The sequence below is a fragment of the Podarcis cretensis genome (genome assembly GCF_951804945.1).
Source record: "Podarcis cretensis genome assembly, chromosome: 2".
NCBI classification, from domain to species: domain Eukaryota; kingdom Metazoa; phylum Chordata; class Lepidosauria; order Squamata; family Lacertidae; genus Podarcis; species Podarcis cretensis.
Window position 1 is genome coordinate 113,317,331 of NC_137171.1, and position 24,959 is coordinate 113,342,289.

The window sequence follows — 24,959 nt, forward strand, 5'->3', positions numbered from 1 at the left end:
TCACGGCTCAGAGTTCAAGAGCCAATGGCAGAGGCCCAAATCCTGAAATGTTCTGTGATTGGACATCATGTATCGAATCAGAACACAGGGGCTCATAATCCTTAGTCCGGACTCAAACACAAACTACTGAACAGTTTCTCCAATGGAAGTAGGAACATCCTAAGGAAAAGGGGGACATTCTGGGATCAAATCAGAAACTGAGAGGGCTTCTGCAAATCTGGGATTGTTCCTGGAAAATAGGGACGTTTGGAGGGCCTGCATTTGGAATGCAGCTGGAAGGAGCAACTGAAGCTGTGCAGGTCCAGAAGCAGAGGTCAGCCTTGGCCCATTTTGTGGGAAATGGCTTTGTGTGTAATTTAAGCAGGGTGCAAAATAAGGCAATGTTGCAGCTGCTCTCTCTAAATCAATACAAATATGAGGTTCTGCACACTTAACAAAAGCCTGCCCCCCAACAAAAATCTTTGCTTATGCTCATGGCTGGAATGAGAAAAAGGACAAAGGAATCAAACTCAGATATGGAGGAATCATATTTATTTTGATACAATAAAAGTTGCTGTTTGGATCCATAAGAAAGTCGAGGAAGCGAGGCGGCGAGGGGGAGGGGAACCTCCTCACGTTTTTGGTTTTGCGTGTGGAAACCTCCATGTTCGAACCCCCAACTTTTAAATGAACAATTCAATACATTTGAATGTTGAAACCCGAGGGAGTGTTCAACTCTTTAGGGTGAGATCGCACCTGCTACTGGGAATGTCTCTCCTCCCCGCTGCCCTCATAAACAAATATTAAAACTCTAGTATCAAATTCCTCTCTTCTAAAAAAAAAGAAGCATTTTTTCATGAATAATAATTTGAGCTCTTCTTTGCTAGTGAGAAAACAGAAATATGTGATTTAAGGCGCTTTAATTATAATTAGCACACACTTTGGAAGGGGAAAAAAATCCACTTCAAACAATCAACGTGTTTGGATTTGCACATGGAAACCAAGTTTAGATTTTTTTAAAAAACATTGCCAAAGTACATTCTTCCCCTGCTACATGAATTACGAAACCCATTTCCCTACTTAATTCAATGCCCTGCATTGTCTGATATTTGTGAACTCCTGTCTCCAAATCTTTGATTATGTGGCCGGCATGAAATGTATGTCTTGTGGACAAAAAAATTGCGGTTTTTGAGAAGCTAAAAGGCAGAAGGAGAATGTTACTGGATCAGCCTAAAGGGTCCATTTTAATCCAGTGTCCTGTTTACAGTCAATTTCAGAAAGTCCACATGCAAGGTGTGAAGGGAAACAGAAAAGAGAGGAAAACGATTCTTGAAATGGTGAGGCTGGAGGAAAATAAAAGCAATAAAAGTGTGGCCTTGAACTGTTGAGAACGCGACTACACACAGCTCTCCCTTCTGACACTTGTAACGTAAGTAGGCAAAGGGCTTGTCTATACTTCTGCTTGTCCTGTGCGTAGAAACCAAGGGCTGAGAAGTTTTCTATTTCCCCCATCTGGCTTTCCTGAGGAAAACCTGATTGACGTTTGCACCAATTCAGCCGTAAAGACTGGGTTTCCCCGTGGGGAAGTGGTGGCACCGGCAGAAGTGTGGACAAGCTCAAAGTGTGTGTTGTGGGAACTAAGCCCATTTCTGCCTCCAGATGTGTGTGTGCAGTGCAGCTGCAAATGCACAGCTGGATGTTTGCAGGTGTGCGCTAATGGACACATCAGTCCCAGGTGCTTACCCCTGGGGCAGGCAAAATGTGGAGCTGTGAGCCCATCGCTGTGGTTGCAGCTCAAATGTCAGGGTTTCTTTCTCCCCTCTTTCTGTAGATGGGCACTTGGACACTACCCAGGTTGTAAAAGCGCCTTTTTTGTGGGGAAAGGGGAGGAGGGTTTTTTTTTTTACTTTGGATACTTGTACAGTTTAATTTGCAAACAGAATTTTTATAACAAATTTCATTTTTCCAAATCATGTCTACTTGTAAACTTTCCTCTGGGATCTCCCTCCAACTGTCTCCCTCATTGACACGCCGTTGTCATCAGGAGAAGTCAGGGGAGAGTAAAAAAGTATGTGATGAATCCCACAGCCACGTTGAGAGGGAAGGAGTGGTTATGAGTAACCATGTTATGGGTGATTCATGTGACAAAGAGACCGCAGACAGTTGTGAGGGAAGCACAACACCCCTTTTGCCGCCCTAGGCGGCTATAAAATGAAAGAGCTTATAAACAGTCCATTAACAACAATCAAAAAAAGGAAGAACGAGAGAGAGAGAGAGAGAGAGAGAGAGAGAGAGCGAGCGGAGCGGTCAAAGCAGAATGTGGAACGGAGTGTAAATGGTTGAAAAGGCCCAAGAACAGGTAACAAAAAGAAAGCCTGAGGAGAAAGTGTATCTGTAAAAAGAAAGGCAGGCACTGGACAAGAACGAGTGAAAAGGGAACAAGAGACAGAAGAATACAAAGAAGATGGAAAGGGAGGATGATGGATAAAACTAGGTCCAGTCTCGTGTTTTTATGGGCCCCAAGCAAAATATGAACATCAGGAGCACTGCCTGTGGTCTAGGTAGATCCCATGCTCAGCAATTTTGTGCAAAAAAGCACAAGGGACTCCCTGGCACTTTCATACTCTGTGAGCTCCTAAAATGGAAACTGCCAGACCTGGAAAAGTTCAGACAGGGAGTGGATGGAGGCAACTAGTTTACCGGCCATTGACACAATGCCATGTGTTATCCAATTGTCTAAAGCCACCTGGATGATCTGACAAACTACCTCAGGGCAAACGCTCTCACCCTGAGGTAGCTTCTTCATCTGTATCATCCCGCCAAGGACAGGAATAATTTTTACCATGGGCCAAGTGTGGCGAAATGTGTGGCACGTTGATAATCTCCAACCATTTTCTGTATTATTCTGTCAGGCGGTAAGCAGAATTTTACCACACACCAGGAGTTAGATGTGAGGTAAAAAGGTTGTCCGCAACCATTCTCTGTACCATCCTTAGGGGCATTTACATGCTTCGTTCAGTGAGGGTTGAGCCGTACGTGGATATATTTATTCACACGCAAGGTTCGACCCGTACACAACAGCTGAGCTGTACAAATCAACATTCATATCCACTCTTTTATACACATGCAAGTGCAGAGACAACTTTTACTTGTGCCCAAGGTGAACAAGCAAACTGCCATGCGGTTACAAGAATTTTATTTAACCGCTTGTCAGGTTGAAATGTGTGGTTAAAAACGACCCGTAACGAGGCTTTGTGTCTTCCTGTCAAATGGTAAGGAGAATTCCGCCACGCACCTGGCGCAGATGTGCGGCAAAACATAGAATAAAATGCCGCCTCTGCACCTTCTCGCGATGAAATAACAAAGCGGATGGGTAAAGCGTTGGCAGGCAAGGGAAGGAAGTTTTCTTCTCCTAACATGGCCCTAGTCTCTCCCTTCCAGCCTGTAACCTTACCCACTTGCACGTGGTTCTTGTTATCTGAGATAGGGAGCAGAAAAACACAGCCCACGATTCATAAACAAGTGCCTTTTTTAAAAGTATAGAGAAACAAAATGAAGGAAGGAAGGGGTAAATCTACTTGATACAGTGTTCGGTATGATTGGATGATTATTATTTGGGGGCCTTTTTTTTGCTATCCTGTAGAAATTGCTGCTGCTTCCTCCTCCTCCTCAGGAGAGGGCTTAGAGGAGGCGAATGAGCCAGACGCCCAGCATAGCCAGAGCCATTGGCAGGGAGAGACGGCTGGTGGGAAGGGTGGCAGCCGAGTTGCAGAAATCGCCTTCGCAGCAGTAGTAAGTGGTGGTGTACTTAATGCCTGCATAACTTTCAGTTTCGTTCTTGTTGCATTTGTCGCTAGCGACGCAGTTCCTCTTCATGATGAGCTCATGGCCAGCTGCAGCAAGGAACAACAAACAAACAAAAGGCAATGAATAAGGTGCATTTCATTGAACCTCACATGTTGGCAGCTTCTCTGCTTCCATCGCCTAAGGCCAGCATGGCTAATGGTTAGGGCATAGCTGTCAACTTTTCCCTTTTCTTGCAAAGAATCGTATTCGGAATAAGGGAATTTCCTTTAAAAAAAAGAAAAACGTTGACAGCTATGGGTTAGGGAGGATGGTGAGCTTTGGCCCAACAACATCTGGAGGCTGCCCTAGTTGAGGAAGACAAACATTTTGGCATGCGGGACCCTTTGTGTGTTTAGCGAATGCGTGAAAGTAAGGTTGCCATATTCCCAAAAGTGAAAATCTGGACAAAGCTCTTTTTTGTCAAGGTTGTTGAGCTTGCGGGGGGGGGGGCAGTGAAGTTGTTGAGCTTTGTTTTGGGGAGCATTTCAACTCAACGAAAATGTGCCTGGATGCAGTTTGGGCAGCCCAATTCCCAGACGCGTCCGGGAAAACCTGGATATATGGCAGCCCTAGAAAGGTTTTGCATGAGAAAGACCAAAGGGAGCTGAATGTGGTTTGGCGAGGCATTGCTTCCCAGGTAAGGCTTGTCTGCACCATGCTTGTCCCGTGCAGGGCTGGCTCACAGATGAGGCTGTTAAGATATTCCGTTCCACCTTAAGAGGAACAGGCTGTTGTGTGTCACATGCCTGTTTACTTTCCAGCACAGCTTGCTGGGAACATCCGTTTGTGTATAGCTGTTGCTTATGCTGCTTGCTTGGATGTGAAAGAGAGAAGTCATGTTTTTCCTTTGTCTTGAATAAACTGCTTGTAAATCTGCTTTATATATGCCTCTTTCTGCCCTTGTGAAGAGTTACTTACTCTGCTGATTAGAGTGTGCTCCAGCTTCTGAAGAGTTTTGAAGCTGCGGGTCGCTGTTTTATGCTATGCCAAGAACCAGAGATCGCTTGGCTGCCGGCCGGTGGGCTGGAGCCAGCTGGGGGCTTGTGAATTGCCCCAATTTCCTTGGACGCATCCAACAGAGGCAAGTTGAAGCGGCCGCCTCAGACAGCAGAATCCATAAGGGGGCAGCAGATCCGGTCTCCAAGAAATGCATCTGCCGCTGCACGGGCATGCGAGTTGGAGGCCAGATCTGCCACGTCCGCAGCAGCCCCCGCTATGCCACCTCCACAGCAGCTTCTTGGTAAATAGGGGACTCTACTGGTCTCCTCCCAGGGAGGAAATGGCAGGAGCTGCCCTCTGGGGCTTCTTGGGCTTTGCACCTGGCCAGCCTGATTCAGAGAGGGCCTCTTTCCCCCGCAACAGCCTTTGATTCCCAATTCAACCAACAGATAAGGTTGATTTGATTCCTCCCTTGTTCCTGATGTACATCTTCACTCACACCTTCCTTCATGGCGCGCGTGCGCAAACACACACACTCCATTTTGTGGTTCACCTCAGGCACCAAAATATCTTGGGCAAGCCTTGGTCCTGTGCCTACAAAGCATGGATTCAAGCGGTTTTCCACTTAGAATCATAGAATTGTAGAGTTGGAAGGGACCCCTAGAGTCATCTAGTCCAACCCTCCTGCAATGCATGTCCTTTGCTTTCTGGGCAGGGGTCCTAGTGCTTTTCTGTTTGCCTCACTGCTTCCCCCCAGGAAACCCCTCTTTACTGCAGAATCGGAGCAAATGTCCATCTGCAGAAAACTCGATTGATGTTTGCTCTGATTCTGTGGTAAAGAGCAGGTTTCCTGGGGGGAAGCAGGGGGCAAGAAGAGATGATGAGTCCATGGTCACTGTAGACCAGCTTTCTCTAATCTGATGCCTTCCAGATGTTTTTGGACCACAATTCCTTCCCATCTGCCTGAGCATAGGTGCCAACCGCCTGGGGCCCTGGGTGCCCAAGCACCCACAAGATTCCCCATGAAGGGGCCGGGCACCCACAAATTTCAGCGCCAGGGGCGTGCACGCTGCATGGCACCCACAGTTGTGGGGCCAAGTTGGCACTCCTGAGCCAGCCTGGTCTGCGTAAGTCTTGGGGGGGGGGGAGAAAAGGGAGTTTGCCACGGCAGCACAAAACGAACAACTCATCATCATAGACTTTCTGATTGGCAAGTCCTAGGCTCTGTGCTTTAACCCACAGCGCCACCCGCGTCCCTTATGTTGCAGAATATGCCAGTGATAAAAAACAAGCCTGACACCCCCTCCCCCCCCGAAAACCCAGGATCAAGCTTTGTCTTGAGTTCCAGAGAAATCTTGTTATGTACTAAGCTGAATAGGATCCAAAATGCAGCAGTCTGATTGGTCCTAGAACAATAGGAACCAAAATGTAGCAGTCTGATTGGTCCTAGAACAATAGGATTCAGAATGCAGCAGTCTGATTGGTCCTAGAACAATGCAGCAGTATGATTGGTCTGCAGGAGCCACCCAATCCAGCTCCAGGTGGAAGTGAATCCACGACCTGATTGGCCTACAGGAGAATCTTGGAATTAGCCAATCACGTGGGGCCCATTGTGTAAATAATGTACATAAAGCAGATATTTTGGGGGAACATCCATTCCTGCTCACCACTATGAGCTGAATAAGGAGCATGAAATCCTTCAAATCTTATGCACCACATCCCTGCCTCATGCTACTAGGATCTATCTGGCTTCAGCGGGTGGAGCTTCCTTACATAAACAGTGTTTTGTAATGAATGCTAAGGGAGAGGAAGACGTAGAATTACAGCGGTAAATTTTGTTTGATTTAGGGTGAAATTGAAAAGGAGAATGAATTTATATTTAATTGGCTAAAAGGGTTGTTGAATAATTGTAATAAAAAAAGGATGCAAAAAGGGGAAGGTATGGGGAAGTCCGAGAAAAGAGGCTTATGGAAATAAGGTTAAGAAATTATGATTTTTTTGTGTTTGTTTCCATGTTGTTTTTGTTGTGTTTGTTAAAAATTGGAAAATTAATAAAAAAAATTATTAAAAAAAATAATGTAATGAATCTGAGTCAGCCAGATTTAAGATGGCCGAGCAGCTTTAAGAAAATGGGAGAGTTTTTTGCCAGGCTTATGCATGTGGACTCTTAAATAGCAATGTAATTTATTCCACATGCGTGACTCTTTCATGGGGACCGGCCCAAACGCTCTCTTGGGAGGGGGGGGGAATTATGCCAGGAACGGCTCATTGGAAGACGGGGGACGGCAGGGCAGAGAACAGAAGTAGGAAAAGGGTGGGGTTTGAGGGGGGGGGAAGAGAATAATCTGAGAAATTAAAGAAGTATCTTTACCTGCTGCTCCCCGGATGGTAGCACAGACCTCTCCTGCTTGGCAGGTGGTGGTGGATGTATGGCAGGGCATTCCGTGAAACGTGAATGAACATTTCAAGCACTGCAGAGCAGATCCTGAAGCACAGAGAAATATATATTTTTAAAAGGTGAGAGATATAACTGAGAATTCTTCTGATCAGACATTAGGGCACAAGTCTTAAGACTCTGGTCAGGCTTAACCGGCGGGGGGGGGGGGGAGCAGGAGACGCCCTTGGCTGAAAGCCTCTAGCTGAACGGTGGACCTCCGATTTAGAAATTTGTTGGTTTGCAATTTCTTTTTTTAGGTGCACCAGTCCAAAATGTGGCATACACTCCCAGCTGGAAAAGCGTTTCTTTCTTAAGAAATATCTGTATTCTAGTGCTTTTATTTTGGTTTCATGTGCTGTCACTTTTAATATTTATTATGCTTAGGGGCATAGCTGTCAACGTCTTGCTTTTTTTTAAGGGAAATTCCCTTATTTCGAATAGGATTCCTCGCAAGAAAGGGGGAAAGTTGACAGCTATGCTTAGGGGCCTCAAAAGCTGGGAGTAACCTGGGCATCTCTGGCAGAGAATGGGGGCCGCACCCGACTTTTATGACAATATAATAACATACACAAAACAGTTATAACAATAATAACGATTTATTGTTTGTTCCCTGCCCATCTGACTGGGTTGCCCCAGCTACTCTGGGTGGCTTCTAGCATATATAAAAACATAGTGAAACATTTAACCTTAAAGAGCTTCCCTATACAGTGGTACCTCAGGTTAAGTACTTAATTCGTTCCGGAGGTCCGTTCTTAACCTGAAACTGTTCTTAACCTGAAGCACCACTTTAGCTCATGGTGCCTCCTGCTGCCACTGCGCTGCTGAAGCACGATTTCTGTTCCCATCCTGAAGCAAAGTTCTTAACCTGAAGCACTATTTCTGGGTTAGTGGAGTCCGTAACCTGAAGCGTATGTAAGCTGAAGCATCTGTAACCCGAGGTACCACTGTACACGGCTGTCTTCAGATGTTTCCAAAATGTTGTAAAAACAGTTTAAAAACCATGATATATAAAATGAGTGCGACAGCACTCTCCCTATTTGTGATCGAAGCACCTGACTATCTCTACCAACCTGGTGCCCCCCAGATATTTTGAACCACAGTCCTTATCAGCCTACGCCAGACAACAGATAGGGCTGTCTTTAGAGATGGTGCCTAATCTTGCCCAGGTCCTTTTTGCTCCGCCTGAAATTCCTTTGAAAGCTTTGCCTGAGAAGGGCTCAGATCTGCCTGTGATTTCGTTTGAAGTGAAATTTGGGGGCAACTCTGCTTAGGATACGGAGAGGCATACAGTGGTGCCCCGCAAGACGAATGCCTCGCAAGACGAAAAACCCGCTAGACGAAAGGGTTTTCCGTTTTTGAGGCGCTTCGCAAGACGAATTTCCCTATGGGCTTGCTTCACAAGACGAAAACGTCTAGCAAGTCTTGCGATTTTTTCCCACCCCCCCCCTTTTTCTAAGCCGCTAAGCCGCTAATAGCCACTTAGCTGCTAAGCTGCTAATAGCCGCAAAGCCGCTAATAGCGCTAATCCGCTAAGCCGCTAATAGGGTTGCTTCGCAAGACGAAAAACCCGCTAGACGAAGAGACTCGCGGAACGGATTCTTTTCGTCTTGCGAGGCACCACTGTATCTGCTAGAGATTCATAGCCCCCTCCTCATTTAAAAAAGCAACAGATCTCTGTGGCGAACGCCGCCTTTGAATGCTGTCACTGTAGCGGCATTTGACAATTTAGCAAGCTACGGAAATGTCTATCTTTTAATTCCATCATCGTTGCCAATGGGATTAGAAAATGACGCACTAAGAGGCGGGCTAATGCAAGACCTTTAAAAGCAATTGTTCCAGCTGTACGGGCTTGTCTGCCTTTAGAGCTGTGGCTTAATTACAAGTTGCAAAAAGTGTTGCTTCGGGACAAATGGTTAACTTTAGTGGCAAACTGGACGAGATGGGCTACAGGCATGATCCATCAGATTCTTCTTAAGTTTTGGGTTGTGGGACTGAAATGAGGAGGGCGAGAACCATGCATGCCACCTTGAGTGCCTTGGAGTAAAGAATATAAACGCAATAATAATAATAATAATAATAATAATAATATGCAATAATATGCAATAATAGCATAGAAATGTACTTTCACGGTCTTGCTTAGGTTCTCTAATCTTTACATTGAAGAACTGAAGGACCCAGCCCGCTTGGCTGAATAGACTTCCTAAATATTATCATTTTTCAGGAAATACAGGGAAGGGAAGACCTTCCAGGGTGAGAGACTGGGAGGTGGAAGGAAAGTTCCCAGGTTTAGAGTTGGGAGGGTTCACAACTTTCTGTGTGAATGAAGGGTTAGGACTGCAGGCACAGGCAAACTTGGCCCTCCAGATGTTTTGGGACTACAACTCCCATCATCCCTAGCTAGCAGGACCAGTGGTCAGGGATGATGGGAATTGTAGTCCCAAAGCATCTGGAGGGTCGAGTTTGCCTATGCCTGGTTAAGAGCTACCTTTGAGGGAGTACTCTGTGTTTTCTTTTCTCTCTCTCTCTTTTTGTTTATACTTGTGTGGCCGGAGACCCCCCCCCCTTCTTGTACACCCACACGTAATGCACAAGCACCACACTCACACACGCACATACCTCCCCACCCCGACCCTGGAAATGTCCCTTTAGAGGGCCATCTCCTAAAAGCCTTCCGTAAATAAGGAAGCGCGCTATTTGACAGTTCTACGGGAAACCCTATCCTTACCATATAACTTCTCCAGTAGACCGGGCACACCGTTCTCACCCTATCTTTATTACAGGAACCCCGTTTCGCCTATCTTTATTATGGGTTGACCGGGCGCCCAAACTCTGGGTCAGCCGCCCGCTGTCTCAACCAATCAGCATTAGCGAACAGCGCCCCTGGCGACGGCTACGCAGGTACTACAGCTGGCATCTACTACTTCCCCACTTTGACAGCTCGCTGATACAATATTTCCGGATTCAATTGACCGTGACTGATCTAATCAAAGTGTTGCAACATTGTTTCGGGAACTTGGGGGTACTTTGAACTTCAAAGTCCTTTTCCTTTAGATATTCGCCAAAAATCAGCCCTACATCGGATTTTCATCGGACCACTTCTATTCTGCTTCAGATTACAAGGACTACCAAAGGGGGGTGACCAGCCATAATCCCCCAACCGAGCAAGCACGTACACAGCGCCTCCTCCCAACTGACCTATCTACCCTGATAGCTTGCTTGATGGGCTCAGACAGCAAACGGCCAAGGACACAATGGACTGCATAAGATAGTGTATTCTGCTTCTGCCAAGACAAAGGGACTGTGTCCGGATTCCCTCAGGGGGCAGGAAACTGCGCCCTTTTCCTTTGTCTTCCAAAATGACTCACAGGAAAGGGGGAGAGGGACACTGACCAGGTGTTGAGATACTCGGGTTACCTGCCCGGTCCCTCCCCTGACTCCTCCTGTTTTCTAACATAATCGTGATGTAAATATGATGTAATTCTGAGGGTGTAGCTAAGGGGATTAGCAGTTAATAAAAGTAAGGGTCTCTCTTTGTTCAGGGCTTCCATCTTGCTTCACCTCGTGGGCGGTGGGAGTCCTGTCGCGACAGTCTTTCCTTAAATAAAGACTGAGCCTACTGGCTGCTGTTTTGCTCTGAATTGCTCTGGTTGGTGTCTTTGTTTTGTCCAAGGGAGCCCTCGGATTTTCCGGTAACACTTGGATTAGTTTCTTTTTTCTTATTGCACTATGAAAAAAGTTTTAATAAAACCTTTTTAAATAAGAAAAAAAAAGGAAATCAAGGTGCACGCACCACCAAATGTAGGCATTTAAAAAAGGCACACCCACCCGTCACAAAAGATTGACAGATAAACTCACAAGTAGGATTTGGTCCCCAGAGAGACAGGGACATGGGTCAAAACTGCCTGTGATTTTTGCATCCTTTAACTCTCTATTCCCTCATGCCTTCGGTGTTTTGCAGTGTGGGATTATGTGCATACACAGCTCTTTTAAATAAGCAAGCGATGCCCCGCCAAAGGCTCGCACAAATAAGACACTATAATCTCAAGCACACACACAAACAGAACCAGCAAGCAGTCTGCAGTGAGCTTTGCTGCAAGAAGCAAACATTGCAGACAGGAACCAAGTGGATGCCCAGTCTGGAAAAAACAGCTCCGCTCCAAACCACAGCCCTTCGTGGAAAACAAGACCTTTCCCAGGGCCTCTAAAATGTGTGTTTTCTGCAAAATGGAACAGTATGCCCTGTTTGCGCGCACCCTTGAAAGGGGTGGCGATGGCAACGTTTGTGGGGAAAGAAGGGATTCCTGCATGAAGGCAACTTTTCTGAGTCAGACCGGAGGGGAAGTATAACATTTGCTTGCTTGCTGTCCCATTCCCCACACTGCAGATCAGAATCCTTTTGCATATCAGATAATCCCTGCTGACAAGACACTATTTGGTTAGAGGACAGAATGACCGCTCCCCACATTAAACGGAGGGCGCCCTTTGCATGGTCGAGCACAGCCCCCTTGGACCCTATGCGGCACCATTAGCACAGGCTTGGCTTCGCCTCCCCCCAGGTGGGATACCTGGAGGTCTCCGCCTACCTCAGCCAGTTATCCAATCCCACCTGGGGAAGCGTTGCCAAGGAGACCAGTCCAGGAAGGGGATCGACTACCTGCCCACACAATAGAGGGAGGATATTACCCGGGAATCGTCACTTGGCTCCAGATTTTCTCCCACCCTACCCAGTTGAGACTTCTTTTGCAGGTTAACCTTTTCTCCACAGGTATGCGGGCGCTGCTGCATCAAGGTCACTGTTAAAGGGCCGGAAAGGAATTCCCCTGCATTGGCAGGTTTTGCCTTTCCCGTAGCCAAACGTCACAACTTTGGCGGTATCAGGCCTTGGACAGAATCCTTTAGTCTATCTTCCTGAATGGGGGGGGGGGGCGTGCAGCGGTGACCCACGCCCCCTCCTCTTTGCGGCGGCGATACCAGGGTTCCACGTTAAAGGGGTTTTTGAGGGGAGGCTTTGACCGTATACCGAGAGGTCGTCATTGCTCTCCCCTGCGACGGCAGCGTAACAGGGGTGGCTATCTCTGCTTAAACATATGTTCTCCAGAGCCGGCCCCCCCACCCCCCCACTGGATAACCCTGATGTTCCCTAGGTCCCCAGGTGGGGACTGGGAGGCATAAACGCCCAATGCCTGAGCCAAGGTCTACCCACATCTGAAATATAATAAAGTTGTGGCCAATTTTAATCCCACAGCACGTTGTCTTGAGTCGTTATTCCACATGACGGGGCACCGCCCAGGGTTTGGGGGACTCTGCCTGTCCACGAAAAGCACTGCCTTCGAAACGAGAGAGAAGTAAAGCTCCTGAAATCTACCTGGAAGCATCCATGTGCCTGGCCCCTGGTTCCCAGAGACTGTGAAGCCACACTGTGGTTTGGAAAACTCCCTCTTCTTCCCCACTGTGTTTCTCCTCATGGCTGAGCCTAGCACAGACATCAGATTTGGAGGCCGTGTTCACAGGGTGTAGTTCTGGAGCCAATCCCAAGCGACACATTATTTGCTAACAGATGCATCCGCTACCAGTTCCTGGGTTTGTTTTTAAATAGCAAGAGGGCAATTTGGAGCAGAGAAAAGTGTGTGGTGCGGTGTTTACTGCTTCGAATTGTAAAGGCAAGCAAGCGTTTGCAAGCTCCCAGAGAGGAACACAGATAGGACAGAGGCTCAGGCAGGAAAATAGAAATTACGGTATCTGTACATCCTGCCCTGAAGGGCACAAGGAGGAAAAAATAACGGTTTGGGGAAGTGCTGCTGGCACTTTAAAGATTTGGCTAGAGCCATTAATGCAACAAAGCGAACTCAGGTACCAAAGCTTAGGAGACAGCTAGACTGACGGGGTCATCCAGAGGACATCCAAAAGACCCCCCCAAAAAACCCTCAATGTTATAACAACTATATTTAAAGACTGCCTTCATGTTTTGGTGTTACTGCATAGAAGCCAGCCACACAAACAGATAAAAATTCAGTTTTTCATGTGCTACTTTCATTTTCCCCATTGGCATCAGGTTGGGCACACTGAGAAGATGATGGATTAGATGCCCCCTCTTAGGCCAAATCTTACAATTTTTAATGCAATCTGGCCATACGTTAGCACCTCCCTCTCCCTGATAACCAGTTTAAGTCTTGCACTTTTCTCTTTTTGTAGTGCGGTCGTCGCGGCCCAGTTGCTCTTGTGATTTATGAAAACGGCTTTCCAGCTTTTTTTATTTCCATTCTCCGCAAGGCAGAGGAAAACAGCCAAAAGGGTTTGCATAACAGGCAGCGTGTTTTGGGGTGTGGCAAATGAGTAACGGGGGAAGATTTTAGCAACGGCTTTCTCCGATAAATGCGAGCGAGTGAGTTGAAAGAATTCCACTCAGGAGGGATGCTGGCGAAGAAGGGCTGGGAGGGTGCCGTGTGTTTCTGAGTCATTGGGAAAATAACCGCAACACTCCAGCTTAGCTTGAGGCGGAAATTTCCAGATTTCTCTGTAAGGGTGGTAGCCTTTGATCAACAACCAGTTCCTGGCTGGACAATACTGTGACCCGTGGAAGTGAAGCAGGAAACTGGTTGAGACATGTTTGGGTTGCAAAGCGAAGGAGGGTTGCAATTTATTGTGAGGGTGGAGGGAACCCCCACAAGTTGTGAAACCGTTCTTGAAGGTGCTCGACTCTCTCTGTGTGAGAGCAGTTTTGGAATTCCTGCCCTAAAAGGCGGGGACAGATCGTGATGACTCAAGTGGACCATGTGAAGAAGACATTTTGGAGCAGGGGCCTGGCTGAGGAAAGGGGGTTGTTGTTTTATTATTATTATTGTTGTTGTTTTATTTATTATTATTATTGGGAGCCAGTGTGGTGTAGTGGTTAAGAGCGGTAGTCTTGTAATCTGGGGAACCGGGTTCGAGTCTCCGCTCCTCCACATGCAACTGCTGGGTGACCTTGGGCCAGTCACACTTCTCTGAAGTCTCTCAGCCCCACTCACCTCACAGAGTGTTTGTTGTGGGGGAGGAAGAGAAAGGAGAATGTTAGCCGCTTTGAGACTCCTTAAAAGGGAGTGAAAGGCGGGATATCAAATCCATTATTATTATTATTATTATTATTATTATTATTATTATTATTATTATTCAGCCTCTCGAGACAAGTGGGCTTCAAATGCTCCATCCTTAGGGAATCTTTTCAGCCTCAATTACATTCTTTGCCAAGGAAGTGTTGTGGTTTGGCTGGGAAATCGCTGAGTGCTTGAAAGAGACCCTGGGGTGTATTCTAAGATGTGGCAACAGTTTGGCCAGGCTGTGGGGTTACGCCTTGTTCCCACCCCTCAATAACATTCCTCTGTAGCAGCCACACAACGCAAGGGAATTTCAGTCACGTTGTGCAAGCTTTCTGCAACGATCTTCTCATGGAGGGTAAACTTTCAAGGTAGACCGTTGGTCTAGGGCCACATTCCACCATATGTTGAAACCACACGGCTTCCCCCAAATAATCTTAGGAACTGGAGCTTGTCAAGGGTGCATGGAATAATAATAATAATAATAATAATAATAATAATAATAATAATAATTTATTTGTACCCCACCCATCTGGTTGGGTCTCTCCAGTCACTCTGGGCGGCTTCCAACAAAGATGAAAAATACATTAAAATGTCACACATTAAAAACTTCCCTGAACAGGGCTGCCTTCAGATGTCTTTTTGTCTGGTAGTTGTTTTTCTCTTTGACATCTGGTGGGAGGGCGTTCCACAGGGCGGGCGCCACTACTGAGAAGGCCCTCTGCCTGGTTCCCTGTAGCTTTGCTTCTCGCAGTGAGGGAACCACTAGAAGGGAACTGCAGCTCTGTGAGGGGGCAAACTACAGTTCCCAATATTGTTTGAAGGAAAGCCTAGATCGAATGAACACTACATTTCATCCCCAACGTTAGCCGGCAGGGCTACATATTTATTTTATTTATTATATTTCTGGCTAACAAGTTAAAAGTCTTGACAGGGGGATTAGACAAATTTGTGGGTCAGGGTGGCTGTATGCTCCCTCTGATATTTGAAGTCGTATGCTGCCTCTGAATACCAGTTGCCTGGGAATTCAAGAGGTTAGAGTGTGGTGCTGGTAACACCAAGGTTGCAGGTTCGATCCCCTTATGGGACAGCTGCGTATTCCTGCATTACAGGGGGATTGGACTCGATCCTCAGGGTCCCCTCCAATCCTACAATTCCATGATTCCTGCGCTCCTGTGTGGCCTGTGGGCTTTCCCTAGGCAACTGGTTGGCCACTGTGGTAATGGGATTTTGGACTAGATCATACCTGTCAAAGTTCCCCTTTTTAAAAGGGAAATGCCCTTATTCCGAATAGGATTCCTCGCAAGAAAAGTTGACAGCTATGGACTAGATGGGTCACTGGCCCAATTGGGTTCTTCTTGTGTTCTGTCCTGATCCTGGGCCTCAAAACAGCTGGTTTAAGGAAATGGCAAGGGAAACAGCAAGAGAGCAACATGAAACGAAGCAACGTGCGCTAGGTTAAAAGTACAAATCTGAAAACAGGAGATCTGAAAGGCCATGGCAAAAAGAGAAAAGGGGGGAGGGAATTCATCTGGTAGTTAAAATGCCAGGAGGCTCATGAACCGAGCCAAGCAAGCCAACGTAGATAACTGTTCCAAAAATAGGGTGTCATGAGTGAAAAGGCTCTTTCTCTCATCACTCTCTCCCTCAGCTCCACAGGTGAAGCGGACCAGAAAAGGGGCCTCAGAGGAAAACAATAATATCCACGCAGATACACGGAGCACTGTAATCTCACATATTCCTATCTGGCAATAAGTCCCATTGAGCTCTTGTCAAACACAGTGATGACTTCGGTCGAAAAGTACGACCTCGGTCTCTACCTTAATAAATTCCAAAACAGTGTTTTTCTTCTCTTGGTTGAAACCTACTGGAAACATCTATTCCCATTTTGGTACTTAGGGTGTGCCTACCTGTGGTTTCTCCCAAGGGCAGGGCACACGTATAAATTTTCTTTTTATTGACTTGTTCCATTTATATCTTGCTCTTCCTCCTGGAAGAGCCTAGGGGCGGGTGGGAGGGGGGCAAAAAACACTTTGATAATAAAACATTCTGACCAAAAAAAGGAGAGAAACATTCTAAAAACAGTTTAAAAGATTCTAAGAACGATTTCCTCAGGGTTGCCAGGATTGGTATCTTTTTGGGTAAAGAGGAATGTTTTTTGAATCTCTCTGAAAGTCAACAATGACGCAGACTGTCAGCTTTATCTCTAAGCCACAGGTGTGCTGAGTTGATCCCATGATCACCCATCTGTGTGGCAGACAGAGATAACTGTGAAGTCAACAGCAACCAGCCCAAGACGTGACAGCAGATTCTAGGGCGCCGGGCCAGCTGTTAGGTAGGTGAGGCAACCATCCCAGCAGCCTCCTCTACCACCAGCAGAGAAGTGGCGCTGGCACTGATCTGAGGTGAGATCTCGTGTGCTCCACAAGATCTCTTGAGATTTTGATGAGATCTTGCCTGAAATTGGCCACTTCTCTGCCACCTGTGGAGGGCAGGTGGTGCAGGCAGTGGTGGCAGGGACAGACAACACTTCCTGTTTTGCCTCAGGTGGTGTAACGGGATGCACATCCCCCAGTAGACACACAAATGAGACTGTGAATAGATGAGGTTGTTTGCTCACCTTTTTACCTGCAAGGAAAGCAGGGTAAGGAGAAGAACCCTGATAGATCAAACCAAGGGGAGCCCATCTGATCCAGCATCTTGTTCTCAACCAGAGTTACAATGTGAATTGTAAAACCAGACGCCCCTATGGGAAGCCTGAAAGCAACAGCACTTTCCTAATTATTTTCCAATTTGTCAGATATGGAGGCATTTCTGCCTGTGTTTTAAGGCTTCTGAGAACCATGGAACCCCCTGTTGTTGGGGTTTCTGGGCCACTGTTTCTGCTTAAATGTGACCTCAGCTACCTCTCCTTCCTTTCCCTTCTTAATTGCTGATCCTGCTAGCTATTCCATAAGCAACCGATCCCTCTCAACAAGATGGACAAGCTGTCAGTGGTGGGTGGAGGTCTGCCCAGTGATGGCGATGTGATAGAAGCCCCACTCCCCTTTTCCCTGAAAACGTACTTAAAGAAGAAGAGTAGTAGTAGTAGTAGTAGTAGTAGTAGTAGTTTGGATTTGATATCCTGCTTTATCACTACCTGAAGGAGTCTCAAAGCGGCTAACATTCTCCTTTCCCTTCCTCCCCCCAACAAACACTCTGTGATGTGAGTGGGGCTGAGAGACTTCAGAGAAGTGTGACTAGCCCAAGGTCACCCAGCAGCTCCATGTGGAGGAGAGGAGACGCGAACCCGGTTCCCCAGATTATGAGTCTATCACTCTTAACCACTACACCACACTGGCTCTCTTAAGACAGTAACACAGTAGGTCATGAACTTATTGAAACCAATGGGCGTCAGCTGGTGACAAACAAAAATCTACTGATTTCAATGCCTTGGGACCCTAGGGACTAAGTGACTCACTGACCCAAGACAATGGGCGGTGAACTCAAGTTGGTCTGCAAAAGAAAACAGTTCATTGTGATATTGGGCAATTGACAGGTAAGCGGCCCTGCCTGGCAAACATAGGTATTAGGGGATGTCACGTTCTGGCTTGCTGTCTGGATCCAGTTCCGCACCCTTGATGTAGCTGGTTATACAACCCATCGCTTCTTTCCCGCATTCGCAATTGCGAAATTTGCATCTTGTTCTTTTGCTTCCTGACACGAACCACTTTGCGTGGCGTGAGAACGGAAGAGAAGCCCAATGAGATTAGGCCAAAGTCCCATTTAGTCCTGTATCCTGACCTCACAGTGGTCAACTGAAGAGAAATGAGGCTCTCCCCACTTGTAATTCCAAGCAACCAATGTTGAGAGGCATGCAGACAGTGTAGGAAGAACAGGGGTATTGGGTCTAGGAGGCACTAATAGCTGTATCTTCCAGGAATTTGCCTAATCCTATGGCCATCACCATGTCTCGTGGGAGCAAAACCCAAAGTTCAACTGTGTGAAGAAGTGCCAACCTTAATCTTCATTAAATGAGTTCATTGTCAATGAGTTCTAGTGTTATGAGAAGGGAGATAAGCAAGATATACAACATTTGTTGTTGTTGTTGTTTAGTCATTTAGTTGTGTCCAACTCTTTGTGACCCCATGGGCCAGAGCAAAGCAGGCACTCCTGTCTTCCACTGCCTCCCACAGTTTGGTCAAACTCATGTTAGTATACAACATACAAACATCTAAATAACAGCCTTTGCTACACCTTTGATTATAAGGATTGTTAGGCCTTCCTGCGTTCTCAGAGTCAACTGTCAAGGCACCCACACTGACAATGCTCTCACCCACCCACCCGTCTACCAAATTTCCCTTATCCATGCCCTCCACTGTAGGGCAGAGAGCTATCATGGAATGAGACTACCTGAAGGAGCGTCTCCACCCCCATCGTTCAGCCCGGACACTGAGGTCCAGCTCTGAGGGCCTTCTGGCGGTTCCCTCCCTCTGAGAAGTGATGTTACACGGAACCAGGCAGAGGGCCTTCTTGGTAGTGGCACCCGCCCTGTGGAATGCCCTCCCACAAGATGTGAAAGAAATAAACAACTATCTGACTTTTAGAAGACATCTGAAGGCAGCCCTGTTTAGGGACGTTTTTAATGACTGATGTTTTATTGTGTTTTTAATATTCTGTTGGGAGCTGCCCAGAGTGGCTGCGGAAACCCAGCCAGATGGGCGGGGTATAAATAATACATTATTATTATTATTATTATTATTATTATTATTATTATTATTATTTTCCCTCACAAAGAATTTTGAATTCACATCTGCCAATAGAAAAAAAACAAGGCCAACTTCTGAATTTCAGCAGAAATGTGAATGCTGAGGGCGAGTTTTAAAAAAACCAAAAAACTATCCTGTTTTTACTGAAGTGCTAAGGAAACAATTGTCAAAGGTCTGCATTCTCAGCCCTGTATTTCAAAACACCTATAAAAACTCAAGAGCATAATCTGGAATGGTGTGGGCTGAAACCGTGAATAAACGTTTATCCCACTGCTTTCCCCTGAGGGGGAAACGGCTATTTAGTGCTCAGATCGGAGCAAGTAACAATCGAGATGTCCCTCGGAAAGGAATGGTTCAAGTGGGAAACCGCTCAGACCTGCGTTGTCTAGAATCGGGGCAAGCCGAAGCGTGGAATATCCCTCAGTTCCAAAAGTTTTGTGTGGCACCCTAAGGGCTAGTCATTTTTACTGGAACGTCAACTTTCCTGCGTGAACACCCACTTACGATTACTTCCAGGGAGGAAGCCTTGCCTACACAATGCTGCAATACGTTTGGTAATCTTAAGGCTGGCTCAAGACTTTTAGACACCCTCGCCCATCGTTAAAGGAAGAAGAAGTGCTTGGGGAAGAAGAAAAATCCCCTGTTTTTTTCCGACTCTTCTTCGTCTTCTTTTTTGTCAAGTTGGCTGACCATGGTGTGAATAATGGTGTTGGGGAAGGAAAAACAGATGTCTTAAGAAGGGGAACCAGAATGCTACATGTTTGGATATGCATTTTGTTAACTAGTCTTTAAACATGGGAGCTATCCCTGGCCCATCCCTGATGTGATGGGTGTTTCGTCTGTTTCTAAAGATCCCCACCCTCTCTAGAGACTCCACAATATATCCTTTGTCTTGTCTGTGGCATTCCTCTTTTCTCTTTTTTAAAAAAGAAACTTGTTACCTGATTATGACTCCCCCCCCATTCCATCTTAAGTTCAATGCTTTCAAGCTCTCCACCTGTTCACTTTCTCCTTAAGCTCCTTAACTTATTTCCCCGTGCTTTCTCAACAGTTTCAAAGAGAGTTTCACAGCCATGACTCTTAAAAAGCAGGGTGGGGCAAGGCAGCATCAGGGAGGCAAATGACCTGTAGTTTTCCATGTAAAAGATGAGGTTTTAGTACATTAGAATAATGCTTAAAAATTGGGGTCTTCTTATACACGGATATATGAGTGGTTGCTGCCGTGAGCAGGAGATTGCCAGCGACGACGGTAGTGCGAGTGATTCAACAACTCTGGGCAATCCCCCCCCATTTTCTTAATTTTGAGTCCCCCCAAATAGGGGGCATCTTATACACAGGGGCGTGTTATGCACGGAAAAATAAGGTATTTGGCACAGTAGAAATATGGAGGTTTGGGGGTGATCCCAATAGGGAGGTGACCAGTTGGTGGTGCCATTACAAAAACAAAACACACACACAGGACTTGCAAAAATGAATGACGTAGGGAACATTGGGATGCCTTGGTTTTTTCTGAATTGCAATAGGGACACATTGCAGTAAGGTCATCGGTTACCTGTGCAAGTGGTCTTTGGAGACCACCCCCAAATGGCCAGAGGGGCATAAGAACCCAAGAAGAGCTCTGCTGGATCAAAGGTCAAAGGGGGCTCATGTCTTTTCAGCATCCTCTTCTCTCGGTGGGCAACCAGATGTCTATAGGAAGCCCACGTGCAAGAGCTGGGTGCAACAGTGCTCAGTCCACACCAGTGATTCCCAAGCAGCTGTGCATTCCAGCTCTGACAATGGAGGTAGAACACAGCCATCATGATTAGTAGGTAGCGATTGCCATGAGTTTGTCTGGTCCTCTTTTACGGCCACCCAAGTTAGGGGCCATCACTACCTATTACAGGAGCAAATCCCACAACTTAACTACCATATTGGCCTGAATGCAAGCCTCACTTTCCCCCCAAATTCTGACTATGAAAAGCTAAGGTGCGGCTTATATTCACGACTTTACGGCGCGGGGCAAACAGCGCCAGGAGCATGGCAAAATGGCGCCCACCCCATGCGTCTCTCCCCCAAAGCCAGGAAGGGAGAGAGCGAGGCTGTCGGCAAAGCAGCCCGGCTCTCTCCCCGCCACCCTGTATGCAGCCAGGAGCAGCAAGGAATGGAGTGCCTTATATTCAGGTATTTTTTCTTTCTTTGCTCCCCCCCCCAATTTCAAAGGTGCGGCTTATATTTGGGTGTGGCCAATATCCTGTGCAAAAAAAGCGAATCAAATCACCTCTTCAAATGGCCACTGGGATATATTTTGGGGGGGAATGGGTGGTAGCCAAGTAAGTTTTACTCAGAGTAGACCCACCCCATCCAATGGAGAAAACTGTCATGTGCATTAATATCAATAGGGTTTACTCTGAGCAAGGCTTACTTGGATACCACCCAAAGATCTGTATGCGTGTATCTCCATCTTAATCCACCTTGGGTGACTTTCAGATTGATCAGTCTTGACAAGTGAGAAAGTTTTGCCCTGAGAGAGTCTTGTGGCAACTTTAAGGATAACAAATTTCTTTGTTTTTTTGTTTATGGTCAAAATATAGCTCTCCCACTCTTCTGTCACCAGTGTGACCCCAGGGGCAGCAGCTGACAGCATCACAACATTGGCTTATACTGTGGCTTAAGCTTTTGTAGATTGGAACCCAGTTCAAGAGATGCACAACAGTTAGAGCCACAAATCTTTTTGTGTCTTTAAGATGCCACAAGAAGACACTTTTTTCCTGCCAAAAACTAACAGAGGTAAACCCTCTGAGCTGGTTGGAGTTGTAGTTCAAAACATCTGCAGGGCACAACTCTGGCAACTCAAAGATAAGGAGGAGGCAGACCATCCTGACAACTCAAAGATAAGATTCGGGGAAAGAGGTGCTAGAATCAAGGTTTGCTGTTTAGTAGCCAAAACCCAGGAGACTGGGACTCCTTGTTTTCTAAGGGATGGCACTGAGCCCATTTTCCCCCCTTTTAGTTTGCAATGTAGAGCTATTTTAATGTATTTATTGAGAATACTTCCACCCCAGTTTATAGCCTCAAGGGGCTCACAAAGCGACTTACAAAATATTTGCACAACATCACGTTCAAAAATATTGTACATATGCTCACAAATAATCCGGTGTGAAGTTTATTTAGGTAGCAAGGTTTTTTGCCCTTGTTTCCTGTCTTCCTTCGAGCTGTCCAGTTTGGAGGGTTTGTTGTTTTTTTTTTTAAAAAAAGGTCAAGCCTTTATTTGGCACAGCAAAAACAACCTTTTTCCTTCCTTCCCATTTTGTTGCAATCCATCCATTTTTTTTTTAAAAAACAACAACTTATTTCTTTATCCAGGTCAGATATAGTGGGAAACACATAGTTTGCCACAAAAGCAGAAGTTTTCTACTTCTCTTATCCAGCAGCTAAGGGAATGACAGCTTTGGTGACAGTTACCCCTTGCCCCAATATATAAAGGGCAATACCTTTGAACCCCCCCTTATGAGACTATTTCTACCAAGAATAAAGAGTTTGCTCTCCCTGCTGGTACATTTCCTAGTTTGATCAGTCGAATGAGGAATTGTTCCTAGTTAAAAAGATTCTGGCAAGCTACAAAGTAAAGGAATTTGGGGGTGGCAGAGAGGTAAAGAGATGAGAAACAAATGCATTAGGAAATATACAAGAACAGGGATAAAGCTGGATGTTTGCCTTACCAATACCGATGCAGGCAAGAACTGCAACACACAGGACAAGGAGTCTGGCCATCATGTAGCTGCTGAGCTGAGAAGAGTTGGGAATGGCAGATTTTCCAAGAGGAGCAATCCCAGTGGCTATGAGTCAGTGAAGGGGTTCATTTCATCTGTGCTATATATATGCATGCCCCACCCACCTGAGGCTAGGGAGCGTCTCCCAGCAGTAAACAGCCTGCCTCTGAGTGGCATATGATCCTCCGAGGCAGAGAATAACCACAAGGGCAAAGTGAGTCAGAGAGCAAAGTATTTGGAGCAAGCGGGAGAGGGATCCACTCGTGGCGGTGGGTGGGTGCATGTAAACACACACACACACACACACACACACACACACACAGTCCGGGTGGTACTACTATTTGTGACAAAGATGCTGGCACAACAGCTAGGCTCTCCAAACCACTTCAAACAGAGGGCTGCCGGATTTTGCCGGATGTTAGGCAAGCCATTCGAAAAGCGGCTCAGCAATTCTGGTGGTTTTCTTTTTATAAAAGGCTCAACAATTTGGGGGTCTTCCTAATAGAGCTTTTTGAAAGATGGCAACCCTAGACTAGATGATCCTCAGGGCCTCTGAGCTGGACTCCTTGGCAGTTTTTGAATAAACATACACAAATTTATTACTGGTAACATAAAAGGTAAAGGTAAAGGGACCCCTGACCATTAGGTCCAGTCGTGGCTGACTCGGGGGTTGCGGCGCTCATCTCGCTTTATTGGCCAAGGGAGCTGGCGTACAGCTTCCGGGTCATGTGGCCAGCATGACTAAGCCGCTTCTGGCGAACCAGAGCCGCGCATGGAAACGGCGTTTACCTTCCCGCTGGAGCGGTGCCTATTTATCTACTTGCACTTTGACGTGCTTTCGAACTGCTAGGTTGGCAGAAGCAGGGACCGAGCAACGGGAGCTCACCCCGTCACGGGGATTTGAACCGCCGACCTTTTGATCAGCAAGTCCTAGGCTCTGTGGTTTAACCCACAGCACCACCCGCGTCCCACTGTCCCTATTGGTAACATATAGATAGCTAAATTAAGGATCTTTACAATTCTTTAATATGCAGAGATTAACATGTGCTGAAAAACCAGAGAGAGGAGCTGAGGGAAGTCCAGGAGGGGGTGGGAAAGGGGGTTCTGGTTTGGGGAGGGGGGAAATGAGGATGATATGTTTTTGATAAATTGTTAAAATTCTTAATAAAATAAATAAATTTAAAAAGATGATCCTCAGGGCCTCTTCCAGCTGTATGATGCTATGATTCCTCTGTAAAGTAAGGCATGTGTTGACAGGGCTGTCTTAAGCATATGCGACACTAGGGTGCAAAGATCTGCCCAGTGCCGCCCCCCCCCCAGGTTGCCCAGTCTCAGGCGCACAGGAGGGTGGAGCTGGCTGTCTGCCTCAGCGTCTTGCTGGCTCAGTTGCCCCCGAACTCGTGGTGCAGAGCCACCTGCAGCAGAAGAGCTCGCCACGGCGCTCTGGCCAATGGGCAGGCTCTTCCCCAAACTCAACTCTCGGGCCCTGGACTCTTGGCCTTGGCACCCCTGAGAGCCCTGCGCCTGGGTGCCCCACACCCCAGCACCTATGGGTAAGACGGCCCTGCGTGCTGAACCTGCTTAGGGATGGCTGTCATAACTGGCCTGTCCACACGCAGAAGGACTGTAGATGCAATGATGCCCATGCTGCTTTGTAAAGCCCCACAGGGCTGGGGAGGTTGGGGGAGGGAGTTTGGCTTGTTCTCTAGGGTTAATAATGGGTTGGGTTCCACTGCCTCTTTACTAAACAGAAACTACATAATAGAAACCATATCCCTCCCTTTATGTATCAGACAGGTCCTTTCTAAACGGATAGTTTTTATTCACAGTTGGTGCCTGTGTTGGATCTGAATTTATTTTACATATGTGCTGTTGTTTGTTTCAAACTGATAGCTCATTCAATGGAGCATGAGACTCTGAATCTCACACTTTAATCATATTTATCGGAGAAGAAAAAATTAAAACTATTAATAAATCAAGCCAATGGAATGTGGTATTCTGCTGCTGGAAATTCCCCAAAAAGAGAGGAGTCAGTATTTGGATTTTCCATATTTCATTTTTAAAAGACGGGATTTTAAAAGACGGGATTTTAAAAGACCCAAGAGGATGTTTTATTTTCCTGAAAGGCACATTAAATAATTTCGAAGGAGAGAAGTAACAGGAGTACACTAATTTGAATAATTCC

At 46.5% G+C, this 24,959-nt stretch overlaps 1 protein-coding gene across 1 annotated transcript; it reads right to left on the bottom strand.

The window, feature by feature from the left end:
• Positions 1 to 514: 514 nt before the first annotated feature.
• Positions 515 to 22,882, bottom strand: LOC307209095 (sperm acrosome membrane-associated protein 4-like). Its single transcript, XM_079964199.1, has 3 exons — positions 22,724 to 22,882; positions 7,136 to 7,249; positions 515 to 3,872 (listed from the first exon to the last, which is right to left on the bottom strand). The coding sequence occupies exons 1-3, from the start codon at positions 22,776 to 22,778 to the stop codon at positions 3,661 to 3,663; spliced, it is 381 nt and encodes a 126-aa protein (XP_079820325.1). The 5' UTR covers positions 22,779 to 22,882; the 3' UTR covers positions 515 to 3,660.
• Positions 22,883 to 24,959: the final 2,077 nt, after the last annotated feature.